The sequence below is a fragment of the Triticum dicoccoides genome, chromosome 5B (genome assembly GCF_002162155.2).
Source record: "Triticum dicoccoides isolate Atlit2015 ecotype Zavitan chromosome 5B, WEW_v2.0, whole genome shotgun sequence".
Taxonomy (NCBI): Eukaryota; Viridiplantae; Streptophyta; class Magnoliopsida; order Poales; family Poaceae; genus Triticum; species Triticum dicoccoides.
The window spans coordinates 474,538,239-474,554,878 of record NC_041389.1 but is presented as its reverse complement, the minus strand read 5'-3'; the positions used below and the strand labels follow the sequence as shown (position 1 = coordinate 474,554,878).

Here is a 16,640-nt window from a genome sequence, read left to right as displayed (position 1 = left end):
TCTCTGAAAAGAATGTTTATAAATTTATCTAAAATCAAGCGGGTACAGTTTGACCAAGTTGTAGGAAAAGCTATCAAGAATTACCATACCTGTATTTTCTTATTGTATCGATTTAGTAATGTATAATTATTGATGAATTTTCCTAAAAAACTTGATCAAGCAATGCCTCAAGACAAAATTTACGAGACTTGTTTTCATAGACGGAGGGGGTACTCTTCACTCGCTCGTCCTTGCCTGGCTACAAAGCCGTAATGACAGGTATGCATGCTTGGCTGTACAAAAAAGAGTCCTATGCATGGATGCATGCTTGACGGCACAAGATGGTAAACATAGATCTCATCCAAAGCTGCAGCATCGCTTTGTAATCTTGCCCAAGGCATGGGGATAGATAATTGATTAGTGGAGTAGTACATCCGAAAGCATACCAACAAGATCCTACAAATGTCAAGCTCGCAGTTTCCTAGAAGTTCCTCTGGGAAGACCCACCGAGCCTTGGCTGTGCATTTCTTCTAGCAGTAACCAAAGTCTTGGCTTACGTCTTGGCTGTGCATTTCTCCTTGTGGGTTCTTGCTGAACAAAAATGGAATGGCCTTCTTCGTGTCCAGTTGGTGGCTTGGAACGGTCCGTGCCACCATGCATATTCCAAGATGCCTTGGCTCTCCGGAGTTTCCGAAGGCCCCGCTGCAATTCCTGCCAAGTTATTAGCGCGTAGTTATCATGAAATTCCTGAGTTCCAAACGAAGAAGGCCTTGCACATGATTCATGAATCATTTCAGACTTCCTCTGAACTCAAGTCTCCCTCTCAGTCTCAGGGTGGGTGAGAGCTCCTACAATAATGCACAGTTGACTCGGGTCGTCTCTCATCCTGCAGGTCCTTGCATCAGCTGTCCTTGCCTGACCACAGCGTTTCCTGGAAACTCCCTTCCATGAACGATCATACAGAAAACAGGCAGGACCAAATCCCCAACCCAGAGACGAGCTCAACCAACGATAATGGGATGGCAGGAAAAAGACATAACAAGAGAGGTGGGCACGCCTTCCATGGTAATTCCCTCAACCAAACACAACAACAAGTTACATCGACTCGATTTCGAGCAACACAATGGCGCCATGCGTCCAGTTATCATCGACTCAACAACTTACAACGGCGCTGTCTCTGTCTCCAGCCACCAATTCAATCCTATCTACATACAACCCAATCACTATTGTACATGTACACACAACCTCTCAGGGAAGGGAAAGGAAACAAAAAAACTCTCCAGGTGGAAGACCTCCGAGGAGGATCCATGGTTCTATGATGGCGAATATCACCATTGTTGCGGCTCATTTTTGGTAGAGACCACAAAAAATGAAAGCATGAATCAGGCTCTGCGCCTTCTTCGTTTGTTCGGGGTCTCCACATATAATAACTGTTGAATTTGTATCTCCAGGTTTTGGATCATGTACTGTAATTTCAGCGCCGGATATCTGAAAGGTAGGCAATACTGTCAGCCCTGTGACCGGATGCTCCTTAATCGGGTTACATAGAGTTTACGGCTAGAGAGCCAGAGGCAGCCAAAGACTCAAAAGGACTGTTTCAAGTGAGTTTACAAGAGTTATATGCAAGTGATATGCATGGACTGTATTGTGATATGCACGGACTGTATTGTGGCATTAAGAGTTTAAGACAAGACAACGAGCCAACAAGGCCTTTATACGATGAGCACAAGGTAACATGGGACAAGTATCGTTTGATCTGATGTAGGTAAACAATAGAGAGGAGAGTGTAAGTACCTTCTTTATCTCAGCGAGGTCACTGTCATTGGTTCCACAAACAAAACCTATGTACTTGCAAGGAATAACAACTTCAGTTGTTGTAGTTGCTGGTGCAGCCACTTGGTTTTCACTGCTGATGATGTCAGAAAAATGGTGTTAATTTCTTCAAGAAAAGGATCACTCCTACAGATTCAGTTATCAATGGACTAGAACTTCCACATAGATTGTATACATGGTATTTTGGACAAAAAGATATCATCTGATGGTAAATTCTAGTTTCACAGCCAGAGTGTAATGATTAAAAAAGAATGGGAAAAGCTGAATCAAACACTTAGCATTGAACTCACCTTGCCCCTGGTCCCTTTCTGAAATCTACAGCTGGTACTATATCAGGCATGCTTCTTGGAGCGTCAGTTGCTGGTGCCTGCACATGATAAGGGACCTGATTCTTAGACATTCAACCACAGTGCCTAAATCAGCAATCTGATGTGCATACAAATGATATTGTTTTGAACAAAATCCAATGGCAGATCATCCTAAACTGCAACCTTTACTGGGAGTTACTTGACAGTGGAAGTTCTTAATAGAGACCTTTGTGCACAATATGCTACCAACAACATGCTAAATTATTTATGCTTATGTCAAACAGCATTCTCCATGTACTAACCTCAGGAGCCCAGGTTCTTGGTGATGGCTGCTCAACAAAAGGACGAGGACCTCCTTGTTCACCACCATACGGGTAGGGCATCCTATCAGCACCCATGTGTTCCATTGGATGTGAAAGAGCTGGGCCAGGTGGTCGATGATCTGCCACATCAAAAGGACCCATAGGAGGATTAGGTCTGAAAGGATGCATAGGATAGGGAGGCATGCCTCCACTGTGATGTGGTGGAGCTTCTTGTCTTGATTGGTGATGAGAAGGGTTCCCAACAGGTGGATACGGAGGCATGCCTCCACTAGGATGTGGCTTCGGGGGAATGATGAGATCTCTAATCCTTCCAGTGATATGACGCAATGCATCTTGGATGGACTGAAAGCTACCGGTGACCTGCAACAAGGGCTCGAGAAAGTTATAGTCTGAACTGCATCTACTCAACAATCCTCCTTAAGTGAACTTCTATTTTCCTCTCTTCTGGGTGATCCTATATTTGTTAAGTATGATATCAAAATAGATGACTGACGCACATATGCATCACAAGTGTATTTTCTTAGAAGGAAGGTTCAAGGGAAACAATTTGAAGGAACCAACTAACTCAGATCATGTTCCAAATGGAGGACTTGGAGCACAAAATACGTAGTAGTTAAGAAATTACCATGAAAGAGTTGCAGCATAGCTACAGTACATGAACGGGAAATATTAGTTCTCTTAAACTACTTCACAGTACAAAGGTATACTGTAGTTCACTTTGTATCCTGGTGGACGTTAAAAAAGGTAGAAAAAATATTAAATATTCAACACAAGACCTTTTGCTAATACAACTTCAAGTTGACGCGTACTATTATTTTCATGGTAGTTAAGAAATTACCATGAAAGAGTTGCAGCATAAGTGCATAACTACAGTACATGAAGGAAGAAAATATTAGTTCTCTTATACTACTTCACAGGACAAAGGCATCCTGCAGTTACCTTTTTTTGAGAGAAAATGCACTCTGTAGTTCTCTTTGAATCCTAATGTACGTTAAAAAAGGTAGAAATGACTTTTAAATATTCAATGCGAAACCTTTTGCTAATACAACTTGAAGCTGATGCATGATGTTATTTCCATTTCATAGTAAATGAACATTCTTAATACATTGCATTATTTGCTATGGAGTAAATTAGTTTACACTCAATGATGAAGCTTCAGTGCTTCTAAGGAAATTACACCGATAGACAGTCCATGTAGCACAGTTTCATTCAGTTAAGAGTCTGACACTTCAGATCAACCATCTTTAGTACCCAGCATTTTTTTCTCTACAACACTATATGCATGCAACCCCGAGCCCACCGGCGCGGGTTCCCGGCATATTAGCAAACTATAAAAAGGGCATGTAACCTAGAGATAACTGTGATGTCCGCGAGATCGAAACATACAAAGGCACGAAAAGTCAAAAGCTGGAGTGGTTGATTAGTGGAGCTGGAACATACCTGAACCAGCTCTTCATTTCGTTGTGCACATCTTGGAATTTGTTCATTCCCAAAAATTCGGATGCTGGCTCCTGTTACCTTCCTCATCTCTGCAATTATGGATCCACCTTTGCCAAGTAGGCAACCAATATGCTGCGCTGGAACAAGAAGCCTGGCAGGTACAGACGAACTTTTATCCATAGACGCCTCCGAGATTTTAGAATATACCCGAATCAATGCGTCCTGAGATGGAGAATGCATCATCTCAGAATTCTGCACAAACAAAAATTGCATCCATCAAAAACAGTTCGGACAACAGATAATGCCTGGACAAAGTTATCCCCATATCCTTGTCAATACTGGCAGGATAGAGCCAGCATCCAACTTGCTGTGCGTTGTCATGATATGCAAGTATTCACCAAGACGCAGATCCATACAAAAAATGTTTCCCACAGGAAATATAAGAATTTCATTACTTAAAACTTCATAAGAGGAAAATGAGTGATTCTTTCTAAGTTATGAGGAGAAAGTTAGAGCCACACCTCACGCGCAGAGATCACAATTATGCGTTCATCCGAATCAGCAACAGGGTCGATAACCTTGACTGAAGCACCAGTTTCACTCTGTAATGCACGGATAGTGGAACCGCCTTTTCCAATTACGCCGCCCACCATGTCATTTAAACATATCATTCTGAACATTATCTCTTGTTCAACAAAGAATCTAGGACCAGGGGCAGCACCGTTGCTTGAAAAATTCCTTGCATGATAGTCAGGAACATGTGGTGGTGGTAAATAGCTTCTTTGAGAATGAGGATCCACACCAGGTGGACAACCAACTCCACTGCCTGGAGGCCCGAATGGTCTTCCAGATGGAAAATTGCTTGTGTCTGGCCTAGGATTATCTTGGAGGCAGGTTGAAACCAATAAAAGTGCTTTCCTTGCTGCAGAAAAGCTCCCACTTATCTAACAGGAAAACATCACCATGTTAGAATAAGGTGAAATCAAAAGATTAAACATCCAGGTTAAAGCTTAACATGCCAATATAACAGCAAATCTTGATTTCCCGAGCACCGCAAAACTAAAAAAAGCCATTACCAGTTAAATATAACAACAGGTAGAACTGGTTAATATCCAAGCAATCCACACAAGTATTTTAGAAATTGCAAGACTCTGCTTGCCTAATGGTTTGGTGAGAAAAAAAAAGAGACTGCTTGTGTAAAAGGTTCACAAGTAGAGGGGTGGAACTCGATCATAATGAACTCGACATCTCTGCAACAAGAACAACCGACCTTTAATATTGTTTCTGTGTCTTAACAACGTATCATCGATAAGACGGTTTTGTTCAGAAATCACAAGAATGAGCTCACTTTAGGTGCCCAACTATGAATTAAATTAGAGCCAAGTACAAAGCAGGCAAGATTAGTTCATTCAGAGCTCATTTTCTAATACGGGCACATGTATTTGAGGTACAAGAAGACCATGACCTTTAACATAAACCAACCATGGATTATGAAGATGAATACCAAAATCATCATGCTAGAACGGTGCCTTCTTTCCAGCATTCTATGATATTCCAATTCGCAGCATATGGTCAAGTTCATTCACAAGCACGCATATTAGTATTTTGAGCAAGGGTCTGTCTAGAACACATCTAGATGTGACATAGTTATGTCACATCTAACTAGATGTCCCCTATGTTTGTGGTCTATTTTTTTTTTGTCCCAGCATTTTTTTTTGTTCCTTGTTGCTGTGTATTTGTAGGAGCTTAGATGTGACATCCTTAGAAAACATCTAGATGTGAATTAGACAAACTGTTTGAGCAAAACCATGCCAACTCAGGCACACAAGCACATTCTAATACTATGTCTCATTCTATGCTTTCAGCTCACCACCCAGAGAAAATCTCTCATTCTAAAATTGACTCCTAGTGCAGATTCATCATTGTTCCACATCATATCCAGAATTACAACCATTACATCAATATAAATCAAACGGTCAACATATTTGGAAAATGAGCGCCTTGCATGATGGGGTGTGAAAAGTGAAACACATACAGTTGAGCACGCCCTCCTGCTGAAATTCCTCAAAAGTGTCATCCTTTCATGCCATATGCATATCCGTGTCCTCGTCAAAAGACATGTGATATTGTGATGCACCCCAGGGAACTAACCTACACCACATCTGCAAGTTGCACCGTCCTACGTGTCCCCCATGAAGTGCGCAATCCACGCCCTTGGGCTGAACAACGCAGTGGCATGATGGAATAATCATTCTTGGAGTGATGGTGGAGGGAGGTATGGGATTGTGACTGGGCGCAGTTGAAGAGTACTTTGGAGGAGGAGACAGCAGGCTTTTGAGCCCCGGGACAAAGAGGTTGAGGGTCAGGAGGGAGTCATTGCTGACAAGGGCAAAGTGCAGTGAGGAAGCGGCATCCGTGGAGCAGGCTGAAGCTAATGGTGAAGCCTGGCGCCAAGGCCTTGAACAACAAGATCACAACAATGGTATGGATTCAATGGGTTCACACAGCCACACAGGGCAAGACCATGATATGCATGCAAGTTCATGGAGAAGGGGATGACGTTTTTTATCTGGATCTTCTAAAGGATGTCGGGGTTAGCAACAAATCGACAAAAGGGCATGTAAATTTGGGCCTGAGAAATGCAGGTAATCAGCAGTGGGCCTTCCATCGATAAGACAGTGTTCAAACGAACGGCATCAGTTCATGGCTTCATGCTCGACCGTCTGCTTGGGTATGGGAAGGCAGCCATTTCAGGCAGGTGGTTGTCTCCTGATGTAGAGGGGGCCATCAAAATGTTCAGGATATCAGTAATTCGTAGCATGTCGGTCGGGTGTTGAGTAGGGATTAATCAGCTTATCGGTCTATTAACTGTATTTATTGGTAACCCATTATTGGTAGCTTAACTAGGGCCATATCTATATATCATAGGCTGCATCTGAAAAAAAATTCTATGTTGGAGTACTTGCTGCAGTAGAAGCAGCTGTAGATTGCTACAGATGCCAAATCCACCACATCAGTACATACTAGATACTGCAAAGGATAACAGCACAGCAGCAGAACTGCAGGAGGAGAGGAGTTTACCTCGCTGCCTGGCGACGCCATGGACAGAGGACAGGAGGAGCAGGCGACGGAGCAGCTGGAGGAGTGGAGGTCTGTCTGCTGGGGGCCGTGCTGGCAGCTGCTCGGGAGGGGATCTTGCTGCTCGGGGAAGGGACAGTGCCGCCGGGTGCTCAGGAAGGGGACGGCGCTGGCAGCTGCTAGGGTTAGTGGCGGCGGCTGCTCCTCCATGAGCGGGGGAAAAAGGAGAATGAGTGGGAGAAGGGAGAAGGGAGGGAATGTGCTAACCTAATGCGTACGCGGCTGTGCGAGAAGGGAGGAACGGGCTAACCTAATGCACGGGCGGCTGCGGAAGAAGGGAGGGAACGGGCTAAATTTGGGCCAAAATGCCCAGGCAGTCAATCGGCCCAGCTGATAATTCAGTCTGACAGACGATTAATCGGCTTCACAGACAGATAAATCGGCCCAACCAGTTAATTGTGCGAATAGGTGCTTTTCGTATCAGCAGGTGGCCGAGATACAATTAACTGTCCGGTATGCCAGGTAACTGGCCGATATTTTGAACACTGATCATTCTGTGATGCGAGAGACACAGAGTCTCCGGGCATTATTTTTACATTGATGGTTAATGCTGCAGATAAGGACATTTCCTTTCAATATTTAGAAAATCAGGAATCATCACACGCGAACGTGCGTAGCGTAGTCTCATAGCGCGACTGGCTCCCCTCCACATAATCAGCCGAGTGCTTGTGGCAGCGCCATGTGATTGCCGTGGATGCCAACGTCACAGGGAAGTGGCAGCCGCTGCACGAACATCGCACTGTGTGTGGACGCGCTGTAGTGAATTTCTTAGTAAATTGCCTCACATCTTTATACATACCTAATTGAGTGACTCAAATCGATCAACGCATCCTTTGCAGCACATAACTAATGTTGATAATTACCTACGAAATGCACTCCAGAGTGGTAAATGACAATCCTAATCTCATTATTTCCGTACAACATTTAATTGCACAGTTCAAGCAAGCATTTAAATGGCAATCCTAAACCACACTAATTTCTTACTGAATTTAAGTGTACAATTTAAACATTGCCCGCGCGGGCACGGCACTGGTTTCATGGACTATACGCCACCAAGCAACATCCAGCGGGCGCAACACTTGTTTGATGCATTATACAGTAGGAAGCAACACCCAGATTCATTCATCTTTGCATACAAAAAAGTCTAGGGAGTTGAGATGCGTACATGGATGAGCTCGTCCCCTTGCAAGGCGCAGGGGGGCACCTGCTCCCTGCTCCGGAAGACCCTGATCTGGGCGCCGCTCTCCAGCCGCATCCGCTCCACCGTCTTCCCGCCCTTCCCCAGCACGCAGCCCACCTGCCCCCCGGCCGCCAGCATCCGGCAGCCCACGACGCCGGTCACCTCCTTCTCCTCCCCCTCGCCCGCCTCGTCGCCCCCGACCCTGTGCCCCACCACCCGCTCCCACACCCTCACGGCCGCGGCCGGCGCATCCGGCCCGGATACGACGAGCACGGCCTCGTCCCCCACGGGGGGGTGCTCCACGTGGAGGTCGCGCGCGGGGCGGAGGTCAGCGGCACGGCTGGAGGGGCAGAGGAGGCGGAGCGTGATGCTGGGGCGCTTAGACGGCGGGGGTGGGTTTGAGGAGGAGGCGGGGGTTGGGGGTGCGGCCGCGCCGCCAGCGCCGGCCGGGGCGGAGGTGGGGGAGATTTCCATGGGGTGGGGCGGTTGGGCTAAAACCCTACTGATCCTCACAAAGAAAACCCGCTGACCGCGTCGTTGGGTTGCGCCGTTGACCGAAAAGAATTCTATGAGAACACGTCTCACCGGTTAGCAGATGAGACCCGTACTGATGAATGACACGTGGCATTCACAAATCATAAAGCATCTACCCCACCTTTCACTTGAAATCGGGAAGGAGAGATTAGATACTTTGTGATTTGTGAATGACACGTGTCATCCATCAGGGCGGGTCTCACCCGCTTTATATGAGACATGGTCTCATATAATTTTTTTTCGCCGTTGACTATACGGTATCCATCGTGCGATTGAGTTTCGAAGGATAGGATCAAGCACTTAAATCGCACTGTCGTGTCGAGGCGTGTATCTTAAACCGGCCAAATATGAGCGGAAACGACAATCCAAGCATGGTGTTATGGGTTCCGTGAACATTTTATGCACCTGATGTTTTTTTTTTTTGCAACAGTGATCATATCTATTATAAAAATTCATTAGAAGTATAAAACATCTCAAATATAATAAAATTATATCGAGATTTCGAGACCACCGGACGATCATTATTGCCGCCGAAGCGAGCAACAGTTAACATGATACTCGATGAACAAAGTAAAATGTTCATTGTTGTATGAAAATCGGAGCTGCATGATGCGGTGCCACACTGGCAACGATGACTCTGCGAGAGCAGTTTTTAGTAGATGTGTGAGGCTTTCAATTTTGTCATGCGCAGCCAATTGACAAAAAGGTGTCATGTTATTGATGCGTACCGTTTGATGATATTTTGTTTCTCGGTGTAACCCCACCGTAGTTGAATTGAAGTCAAAATTGCCTGACCAAGTGTGATGGATGATTCCGATGTCACTATTTTTTTAGAACAAAATCTTAAGGAGAATCCGGCTTTAAATTAACAAAGCCCAACCGGCCAAGAATTACAAGATACAATGATGCTAGAAGCAAACTTACAACACAACACACGGAGAAAGCGCAGGAAATGAAAATTAGAGAGCCGCTAGACCATGATGTTGCCCTACAAACTGAGAACCGGAGAGAAGACCAGAGCAACCTCATGGAGAACCCAAACAACAGAGGACACACTTGCCGGCGGCATTGGCAAGGTAGAACGTAGACCACGAACCTCCGTGTTCTTCGCCAAAGGAGACCCTACCACCTCGTCCAGGCTCGAGGACACCGCAACGTCGGCCAAAAGGACGCGCTCACCCTAGAGCTAAGAGCGACATGTGACTACATGAACACCTACACTAGCCGGCCGGACTCGACCGCATCGACGCGCGGGGCAAACCTTGAAAGTAGCCAGGTCCGGAGTCACGCGCGGGGGACGACGTGAGGGCCTGGGGGGTGGGGGGGTTCCAATGGTGGTTTCTTGGATACCTAGATCTTTAGTGGTCAAGTCGTATGTTCTATGATGGCTCTCAAGGCAATTTTCTTCATCTTAGTCAGTGAAAATGGTAAATGTTTGCTTCATTCTATAAAAAAGGCACATCAACTTCGCAATATTTACTGAGTGGCGCATAGCCAAGAAATTAACGATTCAAAGAGTTTTAAGAATATCTATAGCATGAAGGAGTGCGAATCGAATGACACAAACATTTTTAAACCTCCAACGGGCGTTCTTGGGGAGTTCAATCGTCTCACACCCCGGTCCAACCCAAAAACCTGGTTGGCACCTAGAATTCTCTACACATCCAAACACCAATGTCAAATCTATAACTTGAACTCTGTTGGGACGGAGATATCACCGTCATCTTAATCACCTAACCACGAATTGATTTGCATTTTTAAAACATTGTAGACACCTATCCACTTAGTTGGCTTTGGTTCTATGCTCGTTAAAGTTCAGCATGATTTCCCCTAAAAAAAATCGGCATGATTATGAAACGGATGACCCGCATGTAAGTGATGGTGTGGCACAAAATTCAAGTTGGATTGGACCGTTATGACAGCTGGGACCCACATGTCTTCTCTTTTTCTCTCGTTCTCTCTCTATATAAGAAAATCCCAGCTCTTTTTTCCCCCGGATCCCCCATCTTCTCTGTGTCCCTCCCGTAGTGCAACTCGCCGGGCCTCTGCTCCGGCCTCGACCACGGCGCCTCGGTAGGGTGAGCACCTGCACGGCTTGGCGGCTACACATCCACACGCAGGATCTGGCTGCCGGCACACTGGCCGGGCTCCGGTCCACCTGCTGCGACCTGCCCGCCAACTCCAGCCCAAGAGCCCCCGCTGACCGGGGGTCGCCGCCACGAGCAGCAGCCGAGATGCACGCACCACACACGAAGCTGGCCTCGAAAAGCTAGCACGCGCCACAGGTGATTGATTCGGAATTTTAGATCAGAAAAAATCCAAAACAAACCTTGAATTTATAGGCGAAAGCTAAATCAAGCCCCAAACTCTCAATCCCTAAAATCAGCACACTGAACTCTATAATCCCGGTCTATTTCAAACCTTGAGAGGACTTGCCCGGTATTTGCTGAATTGGGCCGGCCTAGTAGCGCAGTCACTCTAGCGCGCACTAAACTGGTTTTTCTTTTTTACGTTTTTTTTCTTTTTTCTTTTTTACACATGTCTAATTTTTTTCAGTACCCAATGAACATTTTAACGTACACATTAAATTTTTTTTGATAAAAAATTGATATTTTCAAATGCATTATGGACATTTAGAAATTTAATGTTTTCAAAACTTTTTTTAACACATGGTAATATTTTTCCAAATACATGTTTTACATTTTCCTAATGACAATAAACATTTTACAAAACTACACGAACACTCTTTTGCATGGTTCACATTTTTTAATTTGCATACCCTTTTTTCTAATACATGTCACGTATACTCTGTTAAGGTTGTGGCATTTTTTTTTTACAAAACACAAACATTTTTTTACATTGTACACACATTTTTTTGAAAATGTCGCAAACACATTTTTTGAAAATCGTGAACATTATTGAAATGTTACATTTTTTAATGTACGAAACATTTTTTTTGAATCACATGAATATTATTATACATTGTATAAACATTTGTTTGAATTGGCCTTAGAATTTGTGGTATTTTCTCGATGTCACAAAATATTTTCAGGTTTCAGAAAATGTTTATATATCAAAAAGTGTTCGCACTTTAAAATTTTGTTCAGGTTTCAGAAAAAAAATATGTTTCAAGACGTGTTTGCACTTTAAAATTTTGTTCGGGTTTCAAAAAATGTTTATGTTGCAAAAGGTGTTCGCTTTTCCAAAGTTGTTGGTTTTTAAAAATTATTCAAAATTTTGAAAAAGTTCTCGCACTTTATGAAATGTTCGAAGATTTCACAAATAAATACGTTTTCAATACTTTGTTGCCCCTAAAAAGAGTTTTGAAATTTTGACGCGTTGGTTTCTGCTTAAATATTTTTGGCCTCTTATTATGTTAGTCATAGTAGTGTGGTGTAGTGTCTAGCGAAATCAGGTCAACCCTGCCAGGTCCCGACTTTGACTCCACGATATGTTTTTTTGTTTTGGAATTATTACGTCGCGTGTTAAAAAAAGGAAGAAAGAATTTTTACATCTTGTGTGAAGAAAAATAAATGCGTTTCATGTCTGGTGGGCTGGCCCAGTAAATTCCGCAGCCAACAATCTGAAACATTTTGAAAAACATTTTAAAATTAGAAACATTTAAAAAACATAAAATGAATTGAATTTGCGCCAAAAATAGAAAACAGGAATATTTTTTAACTTCCGAACAATTTTAGAAATGTGCAGACATTTTTAAAATTGTACGAATTCTTGTTGTGTTATTCCCAGTTTGCGAAACAGGTCTAGGATCCAAAATGGACCGGGATTACAAGTTCAGAGTGCCAATTTTCAAGATTCAAAGTTAAAGGTTTGATTTAGCTTTCGTCTACAACTTTAAGGTTTATTTTGGACTTTTTCCTTTCAGATCAGGACGTGCACTACGTGTGTGGCTAGCTAAGGGCCTGTTTGGTTCCAAATAAGTTACCAACTTATAAGTCGAAAAGTGAAAAAAGTGACTTATTTTGCCAAACAGACCCGACTTATAAGTCACCCCAACTTATAAGTCATAAGTTGCTCCACCCCAACTTAAAACTTATAAGTCACCCCCTTTTACGTGGGTCCCATCACATGCATGATGTTGATTGGTGTGGGAAGATGTGTGAGATGACTTATAAGTCAGGTGACAACCAAACAGGCGTGACTTATAAGTCACTGGTTTTAAATCACCTGATTTATAAGTCAGGTGACTTATTGAAACCAAACAGGCCCTAAGTGATCTGCACTGCGACGCCGACCTGGCCTGCCCGAGAGCCTGTGTTCGTAAGTTTGGCACGCCGCCAACGAGCGAGGCACCAGGATGCATGCCGTGCGGGCAAGCTGCAGCCTCCAGGGCATGCGGCGGGCTAGGTGTCCGGCTGGACGCTGCCGGTGCAGGACTGGAGGAGTGGGCCTACTGCCTCGCCCCCCGCGACCGCTCATCCTTCTTGGCGTGCTCCCGTGGCCCACGGGCAAGACGAGGGCCACCGCGCTGAAAAAGTCGAGGAAGGAAGGCGGCAACACAGGCAAACATACTGAAAGTGATACTACTACTCCTGGGCTTTTGCTGCTGCCAAAAACTTTTGGAAATGGAGTCCTGGGAATGGGGATAACATTGCCTTTTGGCATGATAATTGGGCTGGGGGATGCTCCTTGAAAACTGCCTTTTGGGATTTATTTGATATTTGTCATCAGTAGGATGCTACTTTGTCTCAGGTTTGGGATGGGGTGAACCTGTGTCTTACCTTCAGAAGATGTGTGGATGGGGCTACAATGCACAAATGGGGTTTCTTGGTTGACCTGGTGAAACAAACTACCCTTTCAGGTCACCCAGACAGTCCCATCTGGGACCTAGAATCAAATGGGCAATACTCCGTTAAATCGTTCTATAAACTGATTAACTTTGGTGGGATACCTTCTGAGATTAGAGATTTTATTTGGAAAATCAAAGTCCCTCCAAATATCCATGTCTTCTTATGGCTGATGTACAATAATAAAAGCCTAACTAGAGACAATTTGGCCAAAAGGAGACATGTAGAGGATAAAACTTGTGTTTTCTGTACTGAACCGGAATCTATCCAACACCTTTTGTTTGACTGCATTGTTGCGTCTAACGTATGGGCTGTGGTTGCCGAAGCACTTGACATTATCCCTCCTGTTTCTTTTATATCATTGACTTCCTTCTGGAAGAGGAAAAAACAATGTGAAGCTATAAATATTGTTACATCTGCTACCTTGTGGTGCTTATGGCGTTTGCGCAATGGTTTTGTGTTCCAGGGGAAAAGATGGCGAGATATACGCTGTGTGCTGGGTCAGGTGGCGGCGACAATCAGGCAATGGAAAATCCTGTCTTCAGAGGCCCAGGGTGCTCTAATTCTCCAGTGCTTAAGGCTTTTGGAGCGTCGAAGAGGGGAATTGCTTAGAATTGCTTGGGTCTAGCTGTCATGTGTGACTTGTCATCGTCTAGTTCCTATGTATGAGTGTTACTCCTATGGAGAGATGTAATAAGGAGATAGCTTAAAACCCTGATGTTTGTTCTGTGGCAGCTACTTTTGGTTGTCACCGAGAGCTGTTTAACAGTCTGGTTCTGTCGTTGCCTTGGCTTAATAAAAGTTGGGGCAGGGGGCGACCCCTTTCTTTCAAAAAAAAAAGAAGTGATACTACTCCTAATAACAAACAACACGGCGGACAAACATACTGAAAAATTCAGAGAACACATGCACATTAACCACTACTATTTTGCAAGCAAATCCAGAAAAATCCTGTAGCCTATTCAGACAAGTTATACTCCTGACCAGCAACAAGTTATACTCTGCAAATTCGGCAACACATGCACATTAACCACTAGAGTATTTTGCAAGCAAATTCAGACAACATCCTGTAGCCTATCGCAGCGTGCAAAGACAGTGTTCGGCAATTCCCTCCAAAAAAAAGAGAGAGACAGTGTTCGGCACTCGCGCAACACATCCACATTCAGTATTCTAGTCAAAACTCTGAAGAATCTGGAGCGAACGACAGGGTCCTTCACAAAAGATAAGGGAGCTTGATTACTGCATCCAGTGTCATCGTTTCGGGCGGAGGTAGAACGGACGCTGCTGTCCTCGAACTAGTATGCCCCTGCATCCACAGATGCAAAACAAGGCACAATTAGATACAGGTAGAAACCCCTCGAAATGGAAAGCAGCTAGTGGAAAAGAATCCAAGGACTCGATCAGCTTAACATCAGAACATGCAGGCTTTCAATATGGCAAGCAAGATATACCAATCACAATCAACCAAAGTAGATGATCAGGAGGAGCCTATGCGAGCAGTATAGCTAACTGAATCTCACTCTTCGATAAGTTCAGAGAAATACACTATTCGGTTATGTCTTTGGTAACTACTGTGTATAGTATTATGCATGCCATTCATTCTCCATAGTTTCTTCTTTGTATAAGTTCAGATAAGCAGATTAGAAAGAACATCGTAATGCCTATCTCCGACATTGATCTACGAACAGAAACACTAGCACATCCCATCTCACTACAGAGATGATGAACGCATAATATAGAAGACGAATCAATCAACCAAACAAATATAACAGGGGGGTGTGTATGCGAGCGAACCATGGGGATGCGGGAAGACGATCCTCTGCCGGCAAAAAGCGTCGATGTGCTCTCGAAGATCCTCCAGCCCTGGGAGCGCCTTCTCCCGGAGGGCACGGAAGTGGGCGAGTCTGGCCTCGAGATGATGCCGGCGGCACCAGTGGCGGCCGGAGAGCGCCCGGGCCCTGCGTAGCTCGCGGTCGAAGGCGCGGACGCGGCGGCGGACGCTTTTGAAGTGACCGGCCAGCGTCGTCGCACGCTCACGAAGCTGGTCGCAAGTGTTGTCGCGCATGGAGATCTCGGCATCCTTCATGGCGGTGAGCTCGTCGTCGGGGTCCACCAAGCAGCTCCCGTCCTTGAAGCGGAGGAAGTCGGGCGCGAGCCAGCTTCGCACCGGGGCTTCATACGCGACCGCGCCTCCATGCGCGTACCCGCCGCGGGCGAGTGCGCCTCCGTGCCCGCCTCGGGCCAGGCCTCTCTGGCCCTGCGCGCGGCCGCCTGGGACGGGGCCTCCCTGCCCCTGCGCGTGCCCGCCGCGGGCGAACGCGCCACCGTGGCCGCCTCGGGCCAGGCCTCTCTGCCCCTGCTCGCGGCCGCCATTGCCGAGCGCGCCTGGGACCGGGCCTCCCTGCCCCTGCCCCAGCGAGAGGTTGATGTCGTGCCCGATCCTGTCCATCAGCGTGAGCACCGCGAAGCGCGCGTCCTCGAGCGGCTCGCGAAGGTCGCCGGCGGCCTCGAGGGGTAGGAGGTTGCCGACCCTCCACGCGAACACCTTGCGCTGCTTGCGGAGGAACGTCCCCATGCGCCACGCGGCGTGGACCGAGTCCGCAGCCAGCACATGTACCACGACGCCGCGGCGGTCTCCATGGGAGCGGACGAGGTCGCGCGGTTACGCCGCCAGAGGCCGAGGCCGGGGTACTTATACCCGGCGGCGATGTGGGGCCAGGGGCGGGATTCCATCAATCTGTCAGTTACGGCGTCGATTGCTGTTGGTTGGATGGAGAGAAGAGCCTGCATCCCGAGTGGTGCAATGTGATACTCCTACATTGTGTTGTTGATTGCTTCTTCTGAAAGCAACTTGCATATGTATTTCTGATCCATTCCATGTTCTAATTGGATGTTGTTCTCTTTTGTTTGTATAGACAGGTGACACCAAGCTCCTGCGTCGCCCACTCAAAACAGGGGCAGGGCAGTGACTTGACTGCAATTTTTTATTTATAAAAGAGAGCTTCCTCTCCGATTTCATTTGAAAGAAATCACAATGTACACAGACTCCAGACCCTACCTAGATACAACCATCCGAACACAAGCTGACAATGCTATG

The 16,640-nt window shown here is 45.7% G+C and overlaps 1 protein-coding gene across 4 annotated transcripts; it reads right to left on the bottom strand.

Annotated features, from left to right (window-relative positions):
- Positions 1–1,015: 1,015 nt before the first annotated feature.
- Positions 1,016–8,697, bottom strand: LOC119310937 (KH domain-containing protein HEN4-like). Of its 4 annotated transcripts, none has more exons than XM_037586556.1 (7): positions 8,187–8,697; positions 4,405–4,827; positions 3,884–4,135; positions 2,423–2,803; positions 2,103–2,179; positions 1,774–1,888; positions 1,016–1,467 (listed from the first exon to the last, which is right to left on the bottom strand). In XM_037586556.1, the coding sequence occupies exons 1-7, from the start codon at positions 8,673–8,675 to the stop codon at positions 1,324–1,326; spliced, it is 1,881 nt and encodes a 626-aa protein (XP_037442453.1). In that variant the 5' UTR covers positions 8,676–8,697; the 3' UTR covers positions 1,016–1,323. The 4 variants fall into 4 exon arrangements, with proteins under 4 accessions (XP_037442453.1, XP_037442454.1, XP_037442455.1 ...); XM_037586557.1 differs by having other exon boundaries at positions 1,774–1,885; XM_037586558.1 differs by lacking the exon at positions 8,187–8,697 and adding an exon at positions 6,965–7,186.
- Between the last annotated feature and the right edge of the window lie 7,943 nt (positions 8,698–16,640).

What these genes read in the sequence shown, in the direction of transcription:
- LOC119310937 (XM_037586556.1), bottom strand. Translation starts at nt 8,675, where the DNA reads ATGGAAATCTCCCCCACCTCCGCCCCGGCCGGCGCTGGCGGCGCGGCC. An exon ending in TTGTGATCTCTGCGCGTGAG is followed by an intron (nt 4,136 to 4,404) that starts GTGTGGCTCTAA and finishes TTGTTTGTGCAG; the next exon opens with AATTCTGAGATGATGCATTC. An exon ending in ACCTCGCTGAGATAAAGAAG is followed by an intron (nt 1,468 to 1,773) that starts GTACTTACACTC and finishes CCTACCTTTCAG; the next exon opens with ATATCCGGCGCTGAAATTAC.